Here is a 23,019-nt window from a genome sequence, read left to right as displayed (position 1 = left end):
GTGTGTATATGTCGTTGTCTATGAGTGTATGTATCTTTGTTTGTGAGTGTGTGTCTGGGAGTGTGTGTGTGTGGCTGTTAGTGTGTTTGTCTGTGAGTGTGTGTGTCTAGAAGTGTGTGTGTTTGTCTGTTCGTGTCTGGAAGTGTGAGTGTGTGTATGTGTCTTTGTCTGTGAGTGTATGTATCTTTCTCTGGGAGTGTGTGTGTCTGTGAGTGTGAGCTTGTGTGTGTGTGGCTTAGTGTGTTTGTCTGTGAGTGTGTGTGTCTGGAAGTGTTTGTGTGTCTGTGAGTGTGTGTATGTGTCTTTGTCTGTGAGTGTTTTTCTGTGAGTGTGTGTGTATTTGTGTGTGAGCCTGTCAGAGTGTGTGCGCATGAATGTCATCAGTATGTGTGTGTGCGTGCGTGCGTGCGCGCGTCTATCCATACAAGTGTATCTTTGGGGGGGGGGGGGGGGATCTCGGGTGAGTTCCCACACTTTTCCCCCCAGGACTTGACCCCTGCTGGCACTGGAGAATCCCTTTAATTGGCAAGTGATCACTTCTGAAGCCATTGATGATATTACAAAAGATATTCCCTGATCACAGCATGATAGACATAAAGAATAGTATCTGTACGAAGTATTCAATAAGCAGTGAATCTATAAATACCAGAATTCATAGTGAAGCTGTTACTATAATGGAGTGGAATATTTTTTTTTTTCCAAACTGGCAGGTATGGCCTATATTTACAAAATATGTTGTTAGTATATCTCAACACTTTAAATTTAGAGAGGGGAAAGAGGTTGTGGACTTGGCTGGCCTGTTCAGATAAATTTTATGTGACTCACTAATAAAAATTTAGGTAACTAAAATGTAATTTAGAACAAGAACAATGTATCGTATTTACGAAGACTTATTTCTAAACACATTTCTTGTACTGTAGTTTAAAGATACATTACTGTGAGTATTATTGCTGTTTAGCTCTGGTATACATTTAGACACACTAAAAATACCTATTACAGAAAAGAAGGACAGAGGGATTTGAGCTTAAAATAGTGACTGACTCTCCTAAATATGGACACTCGGGCAGTATGCTTAAGCCTGGCAAAGCAACATTGGGTTATCATTATTATTGGCATTAATAAATATAATATATAGTTATAATGCTCCATCTGCTCTTTGCCACCTCTGTCCTACAGATTATTCCGTTACAGGAAATTACAATTAGCCCTCAATGGGTTCAGCAAGGTGCCCTCCCTGGCGGTGATCTTCTTACTGGGGATATATGAACCAGTCAACCACTCACTGCTCATTTTAAACTGTTGGCAGGGCAGCTACGAAAGCGAGGCTTGACCCGCAGAGCGGGTGTAGCAGCATGGCGGCCATCACGTGTTATCAGAACACAGCTGCTAGTGGACGGCGGGAACCAGTTCCAGCATGCACCGCGAGTAAACAGGGATGGCGGATGAGGAAGGTGAAGAGGATCCCGGCATCCATAACATGGGCAATCAGCTGCAGCTTGTCCCTGGTAATGACGTCCACTGTCCTACTAACTGTGCAGAGTTATGACGTCACAGGGTAATTGCAAGGGGGTGTAACGGGACTAGTGCCCAGGTCACTTGTTAATGCGGCTTGCCAGTCTCTGGCTGCTTTCGCTTTCCAATGTGCGACACTGGCTATAGCGCTGACATGTTAGCAGCGCTGTACAACAGGCACTGGGATAAGTGAAATCCATCAGAACTTAAATGCATGAGGTTGGTCATTGCTGCTCTGGGAATACAGGAGTCAATAAAATATTGAACATCAATTCTAAATTTTATTTAATGTAATGTTTCTTATTCCTTTTTATTTTATTTATTTTCTTTTTTAAAGCATACTTAATATTTTACATTTGACTTCACAATCCAGATGACCCCAGGCACAGCCAAGCCACATATTGCATTAGACTACTTGAGGAAGAGAAAGTGAAACTTTGTAATTGTTTCTATGTTCAGTGACAGGTGCTAAGGGCACTCCTTATACCAGCAATTGACAGCGAGCTAAGATGGGAGGGCTCCTTTCTGAATTAAGCTAAATCCAATGGTGTGGATTTATGCATTTAATTTTATTTCAGTACATCACCAACAATCACTTTTTAAATATATGGGAGAGGTAAATATAATCAATAAATCCTGGAAAGTCACGATTAGCCTTTAAGTATTAGGATTTGCCCATAGGGTTATCTGACCTACCATTTTTCTTGGACACACTTTACCTCTGCATGATAATGGGCAATGCATGCCCCTTGAGTCAAGGGGCTGGTCTAGGGCCTAGACTCTATGGGCATGCATTGTAGTTCCGCTCCACTTGGGAGTTGACGTCGGCGGGGGAGGAGAGGTCACCAGCGCTGAGGGAGACCGGTGCTGGATTAAAGGGACACTGTAGGCACCCAGACCACTTCTGCTCATTGGAGTGGTCTGGGTGCCATCTCCCACTACCCTTAACCCTGCAAGTGTAATTATTGCAGTTTTTTATAAACTGCAATAATTACATTGCAGGGTTAACTCCACCTCTAGTGGCTGTCTATTAGACAGCCACTAGAGGGCACTTCCTAGTTTCTAGCACAGATTTCCTGTGCTAGAGCATCGCTGGACGTCCTCACGCTGTGTGAGGACCTCCAGCGTCGCTCAAAACCCCATAGGAAAGCATTGAAATGATTTTTCAATGCTTTCCTATGGGGAGACGTAATGCGCATGCGCGGCATTTCCGCGCATGCGCATTAGGTCTCCTCGGCCGGTGGGCGAGATTAGTCTCGCCCACAGGCCGACGTAATCACAAGGAGGAGCGTCGCGGAGGCGTAGACAGCGGCGAGGGACATCGCCGCTGTCCCAGGTAAGTCACTGAAGGGGTTTTCACCCCTTCAGTAACCGGGGATTGGGGGGTGGGAGGGAGAGGGACCCTCCAGTGCCAGGAAAACGGATCGTTTTTCTGGCACTGGAGTTTCCCTTTAAGGTAAGTAACTGAAGGGGTTTTAACCCCTTCAGTGCTAAGGGAGGGGGGCCCTGAGGGTGGGGGGGGACCTAAGGGTTATGTATGTCAGGAGTTTGTTTTCCTGACACTATAGTGATCCGTTGATCTATTTCCAGTGCTAAAACTCCCTTGGTGTTTCTGACCACTCTGTCTCCCTTAACGTAATTTTGGACGCATCTCTTCCACCTTGAATGTTCTACCCAATGCTCCTCCGATAGGAGAATTGGATAGAACATTCTCCCAAGAGAGCGTTGAATTCAATGCTTTCCAATGATCTGCATCACTTGATAGAGTTTGATTTGGTTGTTCCAGAGGAAGTACCTCTAGTGGCTGTCTGAAATGACTAGAACACCTAACCCAGCGATGTAAACAACAGTGTGCACAAAACTGCAATGTTTTACATTGCAGGGTAAAAACAACAAGGCCACTGCACCCAGACCACTTCATTGAAGTGGTCTGAATGCATTTAGTGGTCATTTAAGCTATTAAATTGGGTTATTAAAGGGGAACTGTAACTTCAATGGTAATTTATCAGCTAAATAAAACATTGAAAATTACAACTTGTTCTAGCCTTTTTTTATGGAATGCTGTTTTCTTTTAAATGTACATTAAAGATTTAGTAGCTGACATCACAATCTAGTTCAGTCCCGGCTCTGCCAAGTTTTCCAATGCAGAGAAAGAGAACAGAAACATTTTTCCTCTTCTGAATCGCTATGGCCAATGGCAGGAAAGGCCAATAATTAGAATGATGCACCCAGTTCCAGGATATAGAAAAACACAGCAATGTAGAACATTTAAAGGAACACTACAGTGTTATGGATACAAACATGTATTCTTAATCTTATAGTGTTTCAGACCCCTCCCAAACGAACTTAAAAAAAAAAAAAAAAAGCATTTTAGCTATGCTCCTGTGTCCATGCGATTTGTGGTTTAAATAAATAAAAAAAAATCCCCTCTGGTTCAAATCATCAAGCCTGATGACATCAAGGCAGTACAATTGTGGCTTTTAGGTAAGCAGAGGAGGCTAGTGCACATGTATGGCAATTTGCTGCTCTAATCAGCATTTCCTCCTAGAGATTATTTGAGTCCATGCATCTCTGTGGGAAGCGTTCATTGTCTCCATGCAGAGTTCTTTTACACTGCTGAGGCTGCAGGTACAGTCTCTAGGATCCCAAACCACTACATTAAAGGGATTCTCTAGCGCCAGGAAAACAAACCTGTTTTCCTGGCACTGTAGCATCCTGGAGTGCCGACCTCCCTCCCACCCTCCATCCTGCATCGCTGAAAGGGTTAAAACCCCTTCAGACACTTACCTGAATTCAGCACTGATGTCCATCGGTGCTGGGTCAGGCTCCACCCATTCTCCTCACCCGCCGAAGTCCGCCGGCAGGGGAGAACTAATGCGCATGCGTGGCAATGGCCGCGTGCACATTCGACTTTCCCATAGGAAAGCATTATTCAGTGCTTTCCGATGGGGATGCATAGCGTGAGGACGTCCAGTGTCGTTTAGAAAAAGAAAAAGTTGTCTAAGAAGCTGAAAGTCCCTCTAGTGGCTGTCTACCAGGACTTAACTCTCCAAGGTAATTATTGCAATTTATAAAAACTGCAATAATTACACTTGCAGGGTTAAGGGTGATGGAAGTTGTCACCCTGACCACTTCAATGGGCTGAAGTATGGTCTGGGTGCCTACAGTGTCGCTATAAGCTGTAGTGATTCTAGTGCCTACAGTGTCCCTTTCATTTTATTTTTCATATCTCGCAAACAAATATCTTGTGAAGTGACCATTTCTCTTTATGGTAATAACTCTTAAATATGAATATATCTATTCCACATAGGTGGCCATTTGTGTAAGTATTATTGTAGAGGAACTTTCAATTCACATGATTTTTAATATTATATTTACTTTTTCTCATTATCTAAAAAAAAATAGTGTGACTAATAAAATCAAGTGTAGAAATTCACACATTATCCTGCAGCCAACCACCTTCTTCTTATCTCCCAGTCAGTCATTGTTCCTCTACATATTAATTATGTGACTTTTCCTTCCTTCCTTAATTTTTTTTTTTTTTTACCAATTTTCTGTCTAGCGCATTTCATTTAATAATGTTTAAGCACCTTAAAAGTATAACATTTTCTTGCATTCTCTTACACCATTTTTATTGTCATTGAAAGTAAGGCAAATAAATTGCAAATAAATAATAATTATAATTAGTAGTGTCTGAAATGTAACAGTAAAACATGGATTTATAGATTTTACCATTTCATGCTACAACATTGTAAATGTACCGTATTGGTAACATTACTGTTTTGACATTTTGTACATTATTGATGTGCTTTCAGCAAAGGAATACAATTGCATATCTTTTTGCCAACACTTTGAAGCTCCATCACTGTCAGGTATTTTGCAGAAACTCCCGAAGGTGGCATACCCACTTAGTGTGTGGTGGCCTCGGGAGGAAGCAAAAGGGAGGTATAATTGGAAGCTGTCTCTCGGCGTCCAGCTCCATTTACCTTTCAGGGACCTTCTTCAGCTCCTGGAGCTCTTGTCATTGTACTCTCACATATTATACAACTGATTGCTAAGGACGATCACACTAGACGGTGGGATCCTCCAGAGAACTATCTTTCTATGGATGCTGGGAATTTACATTAATTGACATTAATTGTCAACTTTAGCCTAGTCTATGAAACAAATTTATTGAAATTCATATTCCATCAATATTATTACTTAAAAAAGGTGATATATTTAAAGAATGCTGTAAAGTGACAGCTGTTTTCGTACAAATTATTACTTTTAAAAAAAATACTTAAACTGTTTTGTGAGACTTTTTTTAACCTCATGATCGATTGCTCTTCAATTAAAGTACCATACCTCTCAAGTGATTTGGGACCAGCTGTCACGGTTTCCTTTCAGAAACCTGGCTTTCTGGAATAAAGCAGGGGACTTTTTTTTTCCAAATGAGTGGTTCTGGTTATTTTTGCAGCTGTGCAGCCTGAGTAACCGGTGCACTGAGCAGCTGGCTGATACAGCCCTCAGGTGGCCGTGCCATCTAACTTTCCAGTCATATTAAATCTTTAATGATATCCTGCTGACATTTAAAATAACTTTGTCACCCATGGGATTTTGTTTCTCTTTAAATGCACATTTATATCTGTTGATATCTGTGTCGGTGTGTTTTTTTAAATATATGTAGGTTATGATGGCACACACAAAATCAGTCAAACATAAAGGAGGTAACAAAATGCCAGTGTTTGGCAACCTCTTCAGTTTCAGAAAAGAAAAAAGAAGGCAAGTCACAACAGCAAGTACCTTAAGCAAGTTAATTTCTGCAGCAGTAGGTGATGTTTCAGCTCACAGTAAGCCTTTGTCAAACTGAGCCAAAATGGCACCTGCTGGCACAGAAATAGAATTCCTTAACCCCTTAAGGTCACATGACATGTGTGACATGTCATGATTCCCTTTTATTCCAGAAGTTTGGTCCTTAAGGGATTAAAGGACGTCTCTGTGGGCCTAGCCTCCAAATTTTATTGTTTTTCAAATATTGATTGAAAACATTGTGTCCTGAATGAGACTCCTCTTTCCTGTACAACTTCTAACAAAAGTTTTTGTAGTCAATGGGTTGTGAAAAGACAAAGAAAAAAATGTTGCCTGCTCACACTCTAGTGTACAAGATTTATAAATTAAAGGACCACTCTAGTGCCAGGAAAGCATACTCGTTTTCCTGGCACTAGAGTGCCCTGAGGGTGCCCCCACCCTCAGGGACCCCCTCCCGCCCGGCTCTGGAAAGGGGAAAAGGGGTAAAACTTACCTTTTTCCAGCGGTGGGCGGAGAGCTCTCCTCCTCCGATCCTCCTCTTCTCCTCCCCGTCGGCTGAATGCGCACGCGCGGCAAGAGCTGCGCGCGCATTCAGCCGGTCACATAGGAAAGCATTCATAATGCTTTCCTATGGACGCTTGCGTGCTCTCACTGTGATTTTCACAGTGAGAATCACGCAAGCGCCTCTAGCGGCTGTCAGTGAGACAGCCACTAGAGGATTAGGGGGAAGGCTTAACCCATTCACAAACATAGCAGTTTCTCTGAAACTGCTATGTTTCTGAAAAAATGGGTTAACCCTAGAAGGACCTGGCACCCAGACCACTTCATTAAGCTGAAGTGGTCTGGGTGCCTAGAGTGGTCCTTTAAGTCTGTATTCTCTTTTTGTTCTTGTGGAATAAAAAAAGCACTCCGGAGAAACTTGTACCTTGATTTGATGTTGCATTGCATTTCCCAGAATTGTTTTCCAGACAGTTTGTGTAAAAATTAAAGCGACCCTGTAGGCACTATAACCATGTCACCTCTTTGAATTAGCTATAGTGCCTGGAGTCCCCTGACACTTCACTCCACTAAGTGTTGCACCATTTTCAAGCAGTTTAAAACTAAATAAGGGTCATGGCCAGCAAAAGCTGGCTCCTACTGCTGGGATGGCTAAGGGAGAGACTACATTCATTTTTATAGCCTTACCAATTCATACTAGGTTTGGGCAGCTGTGATAGACTGAAAGTGGTCAGCTGACACTCACAGACTATCACAGCCTCCAACCATGGCTCAGGATAATGCTTCCTCATCAGCCCAAACATGAAAGAGGGGATAAAGCAGTTGTAGTGCCTACAGTGTCCCTATAATACACATTTTTATTAACAGAAGGTTTGGGCAAACGGTAAATCGCTGTATGTTGTAGAACTGCAACGTTTATAATGCTTTGACATGCTAAAGGTTGGCACAACCTCCTGGTACTTGTAGTTCTACAACACCTGGGGTTATACCTTTTGCCCAGCTCTCTATTTATTTATAAATATTTGACCTGATATCACATACTTGTAGATGGTAAAGGGAGTTAGTTGATGCAGCAGAGGATCATATTAGAAACACATGACACACAGTGGGTAATGCATAAAGAGTCATTTTTGGGCAGAATTCTAAAAGTCAAGTAGACTAGTTACCATGGAAACCAACTGAATTTCAGAATGTTCCTACTGGTTTTTCCACTTTTAGAACGTCTTTACACATGAACCCCACTAAAACAGATTGTACAACTGTGCATTGTGCAGGGATTTTGTTTAAAGGGATGAGGATGGGGAGTGGAGGGGGCTTAAAACAGCCTGTGACTTGGTAGGAAAAGTGGATCAAGCCAGTGGCTGGACAAAAGTCACCTTGACTATGACTTTCAGGAATAACACTAGCATCTTGACTTTTACTTGATAGGAACTATAACTGCTGCCTGGGTTATGATTTGAGGAACGTGATATTGATGCACTGTGACATTGACAGTAACCGACAGGTGGATGATGTCTGGCTGCATATATCCTAGTATAGAGAAATAGGGTAGGGCTGCACCAACAGAAAATAATAAATAGAATAAAATAGTCCAAGAAAGTCTCACTTAGAGCAGCAATATAAGATGGCATATACAAGGGTAGACTTTTGAATAGAAGTAGGTGCGTCCTAGTGTCTCAGAGTATCCGCTGATATGAAAAACAAGGAGACAGGGGCAGCCAGTAGTGCAATACGTCTAAAATCCAGAGGGTAAAATAATAGTAGAAGGTGAAAAATTCACATTTAAAAGAGTTATGGCCCCCAACCCCACCCAGGGCAACAACAGCACCAACATACAACCCACTACCCACTCAGCACATCCAACGGGGTCCGGGGGAGACCCTGTGAGGGCAGCAATGAACCCCCATACCTCACCACCTATACACCACCTCCCCCTTCCTTCCCAACCCCCCAACAGCCGACAACTGATGATAACAAATCATCACCTAACCCCCCCAGGCACAAGATCAACGCCACCATTATCACGACCAATGGCCACCAAACAAGCACAACCACCTCCTCACATGACCAAAACTGAAGAACCCTACCAAAGCCTAACCTCTCAGGCCACAACACAACCATCCGCACCTAGAACAAAAACGACCCGAGAGGCTTCACTAACGACCAGGTCACAACCCAAGAGCACAACCTGTATGACCACCATCCGTATCCGATTGTGCCACACCCACACCCAACTGAACCACTGTAATGTTATATTGTTATAACCATACCCCTAACCCTACTTTTTTCTCTTCTGTGAAAATGTTTCCTCTTATTTCTTTGAAAAACGAAAAATAAAGAATCTTTAAAAAAAAAAAAAAGAGTTATGGCCAGCTCTGGTGTGAATGGCGTGCAGCAATATGATCCTCGCTTATAGGATATGTGAAAGGAGTGCGTCTGTCAACACCGTCTGGTCAAGGCTCTTCTTTCTTGGACTATTTTATTTTATTCTATCTATTATTTTCTGTTGGCGCAGCCCTACCCCATTTCTCTGTACTTTCCCATTTGTTGAAGGATTCGAGGGGTCTCCTTCGTTTGGGTTGCTGCCTATCTTCATATTGTTTGTTAATTAGCGCTGATTTCCTTCTGTATTTTGTATATATATCCTAGTATAACCTATAGTTGTTTCAGCAGTGAGCGAGGAAGAGGACGAAATGGAGTTGGACGACACTGAGAGTGAAACTCCCAATATCATAAACTTTGACACCAGTTTGCCAACTTCCCATGCGGTGAGTTATTGATCATTTATACCAGGGCTTGACAAATTTCTTTAGAATCTAGGAGCCAGCTAAACGAGTTAGGAGACAGTCATTTTCAATGAGAAAATGCAATACTTACAGGGACACTATAGTCCTAGAGAGTCCTGGGTCACTGCTGCACCACGTGCAGCACCCAGGTTCAGTATCTCCAAGCTCTGCATGGAGGTGCTGAATGTTCCTCGTAGAGATTAATTAATTTAATGCATCTCTATGAAGAGATGCGGATTGGTACATTTGCTGTGCATGCACAGAGCATTGGCTTAGCTGAGATCATAAAGATTGATAATCTCAGCCATGGGGAAACTGGCACGGCGTGAGAAAATGGGGGAAAAAAGGTGATTAAAAATTATTTGGAGGGGACAGGTACCTAAACGCGCACACTCATGCTGACAACAGGCTTGCACGCACAAACTCTTGACCGGCACGTGCGCGCGCACACACACACACTCGACAGGCACATACGCACTCTTGACAGACTCGCTCGCACACACACAGTCTCTTGACAGGCTCACACACACTCTTAAGCTGACAACAGACTTGCGCACACACACACACACACACACACACACTCTGACAGGCTCGCACACTCTCACAGGCTCACACACACATACATACACACTGGCAGGCTCGCACACACACACTGGCATGCTCACACACACACATTTTAGTTTTAATTGAAACACACTCAGTCTCCCTACCTGGAGAGCTGAGAGGGTCTTTCCTGGGGTCCAGTGGGGCTGCACTCTGTGTGCGAGGGAGCAGTACTCTGCTTCTCGCTTTGTAATGATGCCGGGGCTGGAATGACGTCATATCCCGACATCATTATATTGCGCAAGGGAGCAGCTGCAGGCAGAGTACTGCTCCCTCGCGAGCCGCACACAATGCTCCCGCTGTCGGCCGCCCGCCTCCATGCTGCCTCAGGGCGGCCGCCCGCCTCCATGCTGCCTCAGGGCGGCCGCCCGCCTCCATGCTGCCTCAGGGCAAAAAAATTTGCCCTGGCGCCTGGGATGTGCCAGCTCATATGTGCCAGATATTGCAGGCGGCCGCCCTGAGGCAGCATGAAGGCGGGCGGCCGCCTGCAATATCTGGCACATATGAGCTGGCACATCCCAGGAGCCAGGGCGAATTTTTTTTGTCGACATGGCGACCTGGCGCCTGGGATTTGTCGAGCCCTGATTTATACACTGAATAGCCATTTTCATGGGTTCTGGTGAAGTGTCTGTGTGGATTTCTAGAAAGAGAAAATCACTTTCATCTTGGGTCCTTTCTGGGAGATTTTTTTTCTTTTGTGGTGTTTGAGCTTTTACCCTGTTTGCACTTACTATAGGGCTGTAGTGAGTATTTTCCTCTCTCTGGTGTTGAGTGGATGTGGGTTGAAACCATAATTCTTTCTTAAATGGCTTGTGTCTAAGTTCACGTGTGTGAGCTTGAAATTATATGCATTCATGCTATAATATTCTTATCCTTTTTATGTCCACAGTATTTGGGAGTGGACATGGAAGAGTTCCATGGCCGAACAGTGCACGACGATGACAGCTGCCAGACGATTCCAGTGTTACCACATGTGCAGATGATGCTAATTCCAGGTCAGACACTGCCTCTGAACCTCTCCCGGCCCCAAGAAGTCAGCATGGTGCGTGGCATCATCCAGAGGGACAGAACATTTGCTGTGCTGACATACAGGTGTGCAAGGAGGGTGTTTCCATAAGGGAATGTGTGTGCATGATGGATCTAGAGGTGTGAGAATGAAATACCAGGATAATCATATTGTAAAAAGTAGCTGCTGCTTCAGCCATACATCAGACAAGGTCTCAGATGTGGAGAGTAGAATTTTTAAAATATAATCTTTAGGTGTTTACCACGTATTAGTTCTTACAACTCCTGCCATGTGTAGTTAATCTCTGAGAATGCTAGACATTGTAGTGCAACAGCTATTAAGCCGCCACTGGCAAAGATTAAGGACCGCATATTTGAGCAAGAATCAATAACTCATAACTCTATTAATACACATTTTTACAGTTTTGAAGTAATCAAACAGAATGCTACGGCTGTACCTCCTGCGTGTGTGCTTAAGTACCGGTATGTCTGACTTGAGTCAGGCAAAAGTCTCATTACATTTAAATGATCTATATGGGAAAATGAGGTTTTAACTACTCTTAACTGTTCTGTTATTTCCTATATTTTTTGCAGTGAAGGACTGCAGAGAGAAGCTCGCTTTGGAACTACTGCAGAGATCTACGCATATCGAGAAGAGCAGGAATATGGAATCGAAACTGTGAAAGTTAAAGCAGTCGGAAGGCAGAGATTCAGAGTTTTGGATACAAGAACTCAATCAGATGGGTAAGAGGAAGAATACCAAAGGGATAAAGTCAAGTTGGCAGGAGAAAAAATATTGAGAATTGTTAGTCGACACTGGTTGTGAAACCAATAGAAATTTTAATGGAGGTGAAGTAGAGGAGTGTGGCTAAAGGGGAGGAAAGAAAATGTGCATGACAAAATAGGATAGGACATAGGGAAAGAGAGGTTATTTTAAAATAAAAAAAAAATAGGGCATGGTAAACCTAAGATAGACACACTGCACTTATGTGTAGCCGAGCAGGGCTTAGCCTTAAACAATGATGGCTGTTTTTGTTATTTCAGAAGGCTTCGAACTACATTGATCATGATGCTTGGCTTTGAATAATAGGAATTGTAATTCAACCATCGTGATGCCAATGTTAGCCGTTGTTGGCCTAAAGGAACAAAGAGGGTGGGATCTATATAGAGAGTGCATGATAGCTTTACTTTTTAACTCATATGTTTTAATTATATTTTTGTGGTTGTATTTTTTTTTATTTTTTTTTAGGATTCAACAGGCACGGGTGCAGATCCTTCCAGAACGTGTCCTACCATGTCCCATGACATCTGTTCAACTGGTGTCTCAGAGTCGACTCCAAATCCTCCCAAATATGAAAACAACAAGTGGCCAGAGCCAGCAGAACATGTGTCAGTGGCTACACAAATACCGCAGGGTACAACTCCCAATCCTTATTAATCTGTTTAAGACTTTGAGCTTATGTGTATATAAACACATGCACATGAGATGTATTTCTATGTGAGTGTGTGCGTATGCATATCTGCCAAACAGGAGCAAAACCCATTGGACTTTCAAATACAGAATAAAATGTATTAATACAAAATAGTGACATATAAGTTCACATTTCAGTCTTCAAGTGGACTATTCTCAAGTCCACTTGAGGACTGAAACGTTAATCTGTATATGTGTATCATTATTTAGGAGACCTGTAACATTGAGAGTTGCGCCTGTTTTATTTGAGACTAGTTGGTATTTTAAATGTACATCCAGTTATATCAATATTAGATGCAATGTATAGGCTAGGCCAGGCTATAATTACTTAATGCTTTGTCAATGTAAAAATTAGTCTTCAGTTTAAAAAAAAAATAAAAATAGTTTTGCTGCATAAGCCAAACCTTTCTGCCTGTTGTTCTCAACTTGCAGTGTTTCTCTTTTTGCTCCAAAATATACTACTGTACAAGATGCTTCTGGTAGTTGTAGTTTTTACTTTAAGCTTTCTATATCAGTAATCTGAAAATTCAACTACAACTCCCAGAAGACATTGATTTCGCAATAATATGCTGTCTAGTTTGGTAATCGCTTATAGGAGAAGCTGCAAAGATTGAGGCTTTGCAGCATTAAGCAGGACATTAAAATGTGATGTATGGGGGGGGCGGAGCCTGAGCGCCGAAGTGAACGGTCGCATGTGCCTGTAGCTCCGTGCTTCACCCGGGGAAAATTTAACGACTGGCCCACACCCCCTCACCCTTAAATCGGCAGGAAAGGTCCCCGAGACTACATGGGACGAAAAACCCAAAAAACTGTACCGGGCAAGCCCACTCCAGGGCTAACGATCGGGGAAATGTGGCGGCAAGCAAGCTACGCCTGTGGGCCCAACATGGCGGCTCTCCATGGCGGTTGCTCCGACTTCTCGGAGGACCTGTCTGAGGACGCAGACGAGGAACGCCTACCTGCTCCTGCCCCAACGCAAACACCTAAACGTAACAAAAAGGGAGCAGATTCTGAGCCGGTCACCACGGCGATCCTCAAGACACTTTTAGCGAACCTGCAGAGAAATATCCTCGCGGATGTAACGGCCCTGCGAAACGACTTACAGGGTCTGACAGGCCGCATCGGCACGCTTGAGGGATCCACACAAGCTCAAGCACAGAGCATCACAGCGTTGCAACAGGCAGTGCACGACCTCCAAATACAGACCCAGAAGCTAGAAAACTGCTCCGCGGCACAAGAGGACTCCAGACGAAGACACAACCTGAAGATTAGAGGGGTCTCTGAGGCAGTGCCGGACAATGAGCTGCCACAAGTCATAAAACGCCTGATTACAACCATCCTGCCGACCAGGCAAGCCAAAGAGATCAACCCTGCAGACCTCTTTCGAATTCCCAAGCCCGCAAAGGCACCAGCCACAGCCACCAGGGACGTCATACTAACGTTCCGGAATGGCCGAGAAAAAGCTGCAATACTCACGGCTCTGCGAGGAAAAACGCCTCTCCTATTTGAATCCATGGAGCTAACGTTCTTCGCGGACTTATCCAGTGGCACCTTAGCCTGGCGTCGGTCGCTCCGACCGCTAACTTCCCTGCTTCAACGCCACAAGGTTGGGTACCGCTGGCGGCTACCTCGAACTCTCCTAATCCAACAGGGGGCAGACACACACCAACTCCACGACATCCAGGAGGCCGCAGCCCTGCTAAAAACTCTGGGCCTACCGCAGGACTCACTCTCACAGGGAGGACCTCTTACCCCTTCTTCTACCACCTGCAGCTGGGACCCAGCGAGGATCACACCATTCTTCCCCTCGGGCATAACGCCGGACTCCTATGCAACGGTAACCACCTAGAGGCAGCAGTCATCCCTGGCAGCTCTTTGGAAGGCCCTTGGACGCCCCAATTAGTAGAGACACAGTAGCCCCATATTTGGACTAAACCACTGCTGGACGGCTTAGTCACCCTGCGATGGGGAGTACGACTCAGCACACATCCACACTTGGGGCCAGCCCAAGGGCATTGGTAGCTAACGGCAGAACAACCCCCTGCAGCTCTGCTATCCACGCTGCACACCTTCTAACTCCGGAGGACACTACCAAGCCCCTGTCGAACTCAAGTAGCCGTTTCCAGATATTGGTGTATATAGATTTTTCCTTTTTGTCTCTCACCTCATTATTTTATTTTATTTCCTTTTACGTTAATAAGCAATCTTATACCGGTCCTTGCTATGGAGCACCTCGGTGGTCCCGGGACCTCCCTGGGCTTCCAGTCGTGTAATCCTGTGCAAAGTCTGGTTAACATGTTTGCTCATTTACCTAGCAAGTAATGTAATGTAAGATGTCCTGCCCTGGAGCACAGGGGCTTAACAGATATATAATGCATGTTCAAAGTTTACCACACATCAGTGGCAGTCAGCATGTTGGCTTACTACTGCTCTCTGATGTGGACCACGGGACCCCCTGTTTAGAGATACAGCTCTGTTTAAATGTTATATTGGTTGCAAGTTTGGTTGATCTAAAGCTTTTCCGCTCTCTTTTCTACCATGTATACCTTATTAAGAATATGTCTAATTTCTGACACTCCTAACACCACCAACATGATGTACTCTGTTACGCACACGACCGATAGGGGCCTTGCCTAACATAGCACAGATTATTTTTAATTTAGTTTGGTTTGTCAAAATTTCACCTAACTTCTGATACACCTAGTCACGCCTAGTTCCACTGGCAGGTCATGTTGAGCTGCAAATACGACTTGTAAGAGCTCAGCCTAGCCAAATCATACCACGACATACAGGATATGGCCTAACATTGCCCGTGGTTAGCATAACATGCTGCACCAAACTCTAGTCTCACTCTCGCTGTAATTAAAATACTCGGGTCTCAACTAGCCCACACTAGAGCTTCTCGCCCGGTATACACCTGACACGCAGGCCAACTATGCCACACAACATGGCGCACTATCGCACTATGGCTATTTTAACATCACTAAGGTATCCAGCATACCACTAATGAGCGTAGAGTTTTGCTCCTTTTTAATTTTCTTTGCTTCACTTTATGTTTATCATCTTATTACTACGACAAGCTGGTGATTTAGCACAGACTCACCTTATAACCTTAAATATGACGAGAAAAGCAATGTCAACTCTTGTTATGTCTACTTCAGATTATCTTACTTGGTTACATCACCGTTTATTATAATATAAAATTTGTGCACCTTATCTTGCCACCGACTACCGTGGAAGCAACTTGTGTTACGCTGTTGTGGCGCTTGTATGAACTGCTGTATGTACCTGCACTACAAAAATAAAGAATTAAAAAAAAAAAAAGAAAAAATGTGATGTATGTTTTATTTATATTTTATTTATCTATAGAATGCATTAAAATAGATTGGATCAACACAAGCCTTGAGTTTTCTGCTTAATTATTATACAACTTTTCTATTAATGTATACTTATTTAAACCTGTCTGACTTCAATTTAATATATTTCCACAGAGAAGGTTTGTTGGTGCTAGTCTGACGTCTTGGCCCTCCTGGCTCTACGCATTATATGATGCGGTGAGTGTCACATCATCAGAGATTACATGCAGTGGGTAGTAAGTGAGTGTGTGTGCAGTTTATATGCAGTCATTGGAAATTCGATGTCTATGGGATGGCAGTAAATTTTATGGTTTGATAAGACTCTGCCAGCACATGAGTGCTGATTTATTATGACCATATTTGATTTGCAGGGTTTGAGTGTAAGCTCTGTGTATATAGGATCTGATAAAGTAGATGCGTCAGCAAGTGTGTAAGCTAAATGAGTTGGATGGTTATATTGATTCGTTTCTCCAATTTTACTTAAATATACTATTCCTATTATTATCAAAGTAAGTGCTTCCTCCAAAGTTGGATTCATAACCTCTTCAATGTCAAATTAAATAGGGACAGAACCGCAATTGTATGCACAGATGTACAAATTTAGTAAATTAACCAATTTTACTTGGCTTTTTAGTGTTCATATTTTACAGAAAATGTTTGATGGATAATGTTTTTCAGTGTCCCAGTAGCCTTAGAAATGCTAAATATTCCACTTGTGTATGGAGTTAAATTCATAAGGCATCACCCTATTCTGTTACGTTGTTCCAGGATTTAGTGTTTCACTTGCCCATTAGCCAATAATTGGTGGAAATTCAGCCCTGGCAAGTGTCATGAACACCACTGCCTATAAGAATTGTCAGTGTTATTTGAAAGTAGCAGCATTTTAACTATGGCCATGTGACTGATATATGCATCCATCAAAATGACAATAGAGATTGCCACCGGATGTTGAAAAAAGATTTAGAGCACTATTCTGGGTGTACAAATGCTGCAACAGTCTGTACACATCCCAGAAAGGCTAACATAGTCCCCTCTCTTCCTCATGCTTGCAGATGTACATGGACACTTAGAGAGAAGGATTGATGATGTATAGGTTCCCTAACTTCACTTCAATAATATTTAAATCAGAGATCTTGTTGAACAATGGCTGCACATGCTGCTACAGTGTCCATTCCCAGAGATTCCATTGTGTTGTTACGTTTTAGGTCTGGCTAGTAGCATAGGAAATTATGATATCTGATTGTACAATCAGTAGTTGAAACATATACATAACTGAAGAAAGGATGAGAGCCATCTCAACCTAACGTTGTTTCTAGAAATTGGGCACATCCCCAAAAGATTAAGTGCATTGTATAAAGAAGGTACTATATTTTTTTCTAAAACACTGATTGTGTCCTATATTCCAAGTGTCACTGGTCAAACCTCAAGGCCACGGTACCATAGGAGGTATGAGTTTCAAAAGAGCAAGAGACACAAGGGTGCGTGTGTGTGTGTGTGTGTGGGGGTGGGAGGGGAGGGGGGGGGGTTTCAAAGAGAGGCAAGGGGGATAAGATATGATAACATTGGGGTGGCATGAATTGTGGGTGACCTCTTTATTTCCATTTTAGGATTCACTTATGGAGCGAGTGAAGCGACAGCTGCATGAATGGGATGAGAATCTGCGAGATGATTCACTCCCAGCCAATCCTGTTGGTGAGATTTAGGATCCTTCCAATCAATTCTCTAATTTCTTTTCCCCTCATGATAGATCTTTTTTTTTTTTTTAATTCTGACCCATCTTTTATGTTACACATGATATGCAAATCCAAAGTCACAGCTCTAGAGCTGTTGTTAAACTTGTTCATTGTTTGTCCTCCCTTTTTCCCTCTTCACTCTAAATGACTTTGATTTATACCTATCCTGCTGTTCTAACCTTCTACCCCTCCGAATAAACTGCTTGCTCTACCTGAACTCACCCCTCCTGTGCTGCACATAGTATGATGTGTATTTTTAAAAAATGAGAAACCAGGAGTAGATAAAATGTAGCTTTATATTAATAGGAGGTCAAACCATGACACCTCACTTAAAAGACAGCAGTACATCCATTGTGTTTCCTCACACAAATCTACATGAAGTGCTGCTACCAAGGATTGTGTAAAGATGGATTCCCCAGCCACGAGATTACTCTAAAATGTATTTACTTCTATATTTGTATTTTAAAATTGTAATTGTTTTTGTTTAATTCAGAATCTTTACCCAATGCTATGAGTGAGTATTCTTCATTTAATGCCCCCCTCCCCCCCCCCCCCCACCTCACTCCTGCCTTTTCCCTGCTGTCAGATTTCTCATACAGAGTAGCTGCCTGTCTGCCCATTGATGATGCTCTGCGTATGCAGCTGCTGCAGATCGGGAACGCCATTCAACGGCTACGCTGTGAGCTGGACATCATGAGCAAAGTGAGTCAGTTTCTTCTGATAATCAACTTAGTTTCTCCTGGATGTCCCCTGCATATGAATGTTTCTCTCTCCTCAGTGTACGTCCCTCTGTTGTAAGCACTGTCACGACACCGAGATCACAACCAAGAATGAGATCTTCAGGTAAGGGTTGATGACGCACACTCTTTTATCCGCAGAGAGTATAAAGGCATGTGTGATTTCTAAAGATACATGTGATGTTAATGTATGGTGCTCTGCAAAGTCAGACAGTGGCAGTTATACAGCCATGCTGTCCCTAAATGAGGTTGAACATTCCATTAGGATTTTTTGAAATCTTAATGAAACATACCAGGTTGACCCCAATTTTTTAAATGCATCATATCGATCTGGGGCAGGCAACCTTTGGAACTCCATATTTTGTGGGCTACATGTCCTATAAGAAAGTAGTCCAGAACATCTGGAGTGCCAACAGTTGCCTACTTCTGATATAGAAAATTAATTAAAAACATGCAAATACATTTTTATATAGGTATCGATTTCAACTTTCTACCAGTCTGCATTTTCCTGTTTTTCCCAGTGAGTGCAGAACATATCCTATAAACTCCAACCACAGTTGTGGGTTTATGAGATAAGGTTCTGTTAATCAGGTAAGATAAATGTTACTGCTGACTAAGCAGACAACAATTGCACAGTAGTAACTCTGCCCTTGGTACCAACCTCCACATCTGGTGGTCATGTCCCCGCATAGTTCCGTATTGGCAACTGATACATTCCAAGATCAAGGAAATTGCAGACCCTGATCTTCCACTACAACCACTGCCAATGCTCCTACACCACACACCCATACCTACCCAACGGTACAAAAAATCACTCACGATACACCTGCTCTCTGCCGCGAAAAGCCTCATCCCACTGAACTGGAAAAGCCAGACAGTGCCCACCTACAAACAATGGGTGGACAAGGTAGAGGAAATACACAATATGGAAATGCTGACCGCGTCCCTGCAGGAACGTTCGGACAAATGTGCCCTGCTGTGGTACCCCTGGACGTCCTATATCGCCCGGGGACGGGCTTGACCCGCTTGCTCGACCTCCGATAGTCCCTTGGCGACTATACCTGCCACCCCGTCCCCTATCCCACTGGGAAGTCCTTGGTCCCAGATTCCCCCCCCCCCCCCTCTTTTCCCTCCCTTATACCCGAGACAAGCCACGACTGACCGAGGCCCGTGCTCTGACAACACTCCAGGTCGAGAACCCTCTCTCCACATAGGGTGACCACCCCCGACAAACTTTGACGCACGGCCACACCCCCCTGTTCACCACAGACCAGCCTACTCCATGTGTCACTCACGTTAACCACAACCCAGACCTCCAACGGAGTTCCGCCCACGCGGACTAACTGCAGGCTGACTGCTCATAAGCCATAACTGTATTACCGTAATCGCTTCCGACCTCCTATTGAGTCAGACACACTGTTAATGCATATACTGTACGATGTAACATGATGCTTGATACCCTTCCCTCCCCCCCTTCTCTTTTTTCTGTCTCCCTCCCTGCCTTGAAAAATTCTACAAATAAAGAATGTCAAAAACAATTGCACAGTAGTAAGTATTATAGGCTGTGGTATGGTTTTACAGGATATCAATCTACATTACAGCACTTACAGTCAACATAAAATGAAGATAGAACTCCTGCTCAAGGGTAGAAGCTGTATCGAGACTGATTTCAGCTTACATATAGCTCACAAAAAAATTAAGTATAAATGTTAGACCAAACAAGTGGAGCGCTCTAAACAGTAGAGGGGTTTACTCACCCTTTAGTACAGTGACAGTCTAGCCGTCAGGAACTCCATTGGGAAGAGTGCTATTCCCCCTTAAAAGTAGCACATTGTTTATCAACCTCAGAGCCGGGATTTCAGGGCTCTGGAGAAGGTGAGTGCAACTATTTACACTTTTGATATTAATATAGTATGTGCTATTCTACACAGTTGCTTTTCTGCTTTCTTTCTCGTTGTATATTCCTGGAGGGATACTGCCTGGGATAAAGGGGTGCTTGCTGCCCAAAGAGCACAAAGGATCCTTTTATGGAGCCAATATTGCGTAGGCTCCTGTCCATGTGAGTGGTTTCAGTCATTTATTACCATCAATTGTCTATTTTGGGAAACCGTCTGCACTATATTTCTTGTTTTCTCGTTCCCTTTTATATGTACATTCAAGTTTTTCAAGACTGTCACTGTACTAAAGGGGTGAGTAAACCCCTCTACTGTTTAGAGCGCTCCACTTGTTTGGTATAACATTTATACCTTATTTTTTTGTGTATTTGTCTTTTATTGTGGGTAAGGGGTATTCCACTTTTAGTGTTGAGCAGATTTTACTTTTCGAGCACTGTAAAGTAACACTCTATCTATTTTTAGAGAGTTTTCTACATTGATTTACATATAGCTCAGTTCGTATATTTTATAAATAGAAATATAGATCTAGCTATGGCAGATTCTTCCTGAAGATGACTCCAGCATTACATGGCAAGTTCAGCCTATCCTCTGAATAAAAATAAGGAAGCTTTTCCTCTAGTAGAGGTTTATTATCCATTGTGTTTACTGCTTCTTTAAAGAGTTGGAGTAATTTGAGAACGTTGTTTGAATGAACATGAGCGACTGTAATGTGTGGCTTCCTGGAAGCTGCTGTTCTAGAGACCAGCTTATTTGTGAGTGAGATGCATGGGATTGTTGTTGGTCGTTATGTGTGATTCTGGTGCCCTGTCCGTACTTGCGTAAATCAAGACAAGGCATTACTTCTGTCTTTATAATCTGCAGGTGACATCATTTTGTATGGTTTCTCAGTCTTCTCATCTGTGTTCTTCCAGCCTCTCACTCTGTGGTCCAATGGCTGCGTATGTGAATCCTCATGGTTATGTTCATGAAACACTGACTGTCTACAGAGCCTTCAACCTGACATTGGTGGGCCGAGCCTCCACAGAGAACACCTGGTTTCCAGGGTGAGTATAAGATCACGCACATATCACCGCAACAGCTGTGGGTCCCAATGTGAAAACTTTGGTATTTGGACTCTAACAAGCAGATATCCGTTTTGATACACTAAAAGTTAATTTACTTTGGACTAAATTGTATAATCTTTCTTTACCTGGTGTGAATGGTACAAATGTGAATGGTAACACAAATCATGACTCTAATGGTATATTGTTGTTTTCACCCATCTAAGTGAAACACGAAAGGACATCACAAAATTAAACAACTAATTTACCGAACTAAAAACCAATGTAAAATAAAAATGGGTGTAGATTAAGTCAAAGTTGGTGGAATACACCATCTCATAATTATGCCATCTGATAATTTTTTCCATCATTATTGCCATCTGATAATTTGGAGTGATGGCAAATATGCATGTTTATGTAAAAGGGATTTTATTTACTGTTCCACTTATTTATTTGTGGTGCTGGTGTGCTGTTCACCAGTTGCCATGAATACTGTCACCTAGTGGAGAAATTATGGCCATGCCACCACATTTCCCTAAACATTGCTTGCAGCGCCCAGAAATCCTCCTGGATACGGTCAATAAATTATGTAGTGTGGAGAAGAAGAAAAAACACCCACTTTTATTACATATTGTAACATATAAAAAGCATGAGGTTGGGGATTAAATGTTATTCTTACCCACCCAGATTTGCTTGGACAATCGCACAGTGTAGTATCTGCGGGAGCCACATGGGCTGGAAGTTCTCCGCAGTCCGGAAGGATCTGTCTCCCCAGAAGTTTTGGGGCCTGACCCGATCAGCACTGCTGCCTCGAATCCCAGAGGCAGAAGATGAGGAGGACAGGCAAGATAAATCACCAGTCCTTTGCCTGTGAATCCACTACCAGGGAGCACAGACTGTACTCACTGCTCTGCTTTCGTTTCCTGTCTTGCCAGTTCTTAGCAACTCCTATGCACACAGCTGGATATTGTGCAGGGAGCTTTCTGCCTGTGCCACGCCATGATGTGAAATTTTCCTGAAAGTTTCAGCACTGGTCTTGGGGAGAAGTAATATCTATTCATGTTTAAAAAAAAAAAAAAAAAAAAAAAAATCCATATCTGTAAATTGCTGCATAAAATCATTCTATGCTGATCTCAGATGCAAATAGAGAATTATTTATCACATTATTAGATTGTATGTGGTTACCTGGTTACCCATCTGTCCACCCAAATGCAATACTTTACTACAACATAAACCCTGTTCTTTCCTCACATTAGTCCCTCTTTGCTACACTTTTCTGGAAAATTTATCTTTTTCATTGTTTTATGGCATCTGTCAAATATTCCTGTCACTGGAAGCAATTACTTAAAATTAGCGGTCTTGTTATTAATGTAACAAATCAACAAGATTTCTTACTGTGGCTCAAATCCTGCATCCCCTCTTAAGGGTGCGCATGCTGGAGCAGGTCATAAAATAGCCTGATAAGCATGTGCCCTAGGGATTACTATATGATACAAAACTGCAAATCATTCTGCACCCAGATCCGGGCTTTTATGGGGTTTTATGTGTTTTTAAAGGTACTTTTTGGGGTTTCATAAAATTGTATGCTTTTC

The 23,019-nt window shown here is 43.0% G+C and overlaps 1 protein-coding gene across 2 annotated transcripts; it reads left to right on the top strand.

Moving 5' to 3' along the window:
* The first annotated feature begins 1,412 nt into the window (after positions 1-1,412).
* On the top strand, positions 1,413-22,949 carry CRBN (cereblon). Of its 2 annotated transcripts, none has more exons than XM_063426655.1 (11): positions 1,413-1,505; positions 9,475-9,569; positions 11,080-11,282; positions 11,790-11,939; positions 12,445-12,610; positions 16,158-16,220; positions 17,630-17,714; positions 18,342-18,457; positions 18,534-18,598; positions 21,299-21,430; positions 22,115-22,949. In XM_063426655.1, exons 1-11 carry the CDS (start codon positions 1,436-1,438, stop codon positions 22,299-22,301), a joined length of 1,332 nt encoding a protein of 443 aa, XP_063282725.1. In that variant the 5' UTR covers positions 1,413-1,435; the 3' UTR covers positions 22,302-22,949. The 2 variants fall into 2 exon arrangements, with proteins under 2 accessions (XP_063282725.1, XP_063282724.1); XM_063426654.1 differs by having other exon boundaries at positions 9,472-9,569.
* Positions 22,950-23,019: the final 70 nt, after the last annotated feature.

Source organism: Pelobates fuscus, chromosome 7 (assembly GCF_036172605.1).
Source record: "Pelobates fuscus isolate aPelFus1 chromosome 7, aPelFus1.pri, whole genome shotgun sequence".
In the NCBI taxonomy this organism is placed as follows: domain Eukaryota; kingdom Metazoa; phylum Chordata; class Amphibia; order Anura; family Pelobatidae; genus Pelobates; species Pelobates fuscus.
Note: the sequence above shows the minus strand (reverse complement) of the source record. Positions and strands in the feature narration are given on the sequence as shown.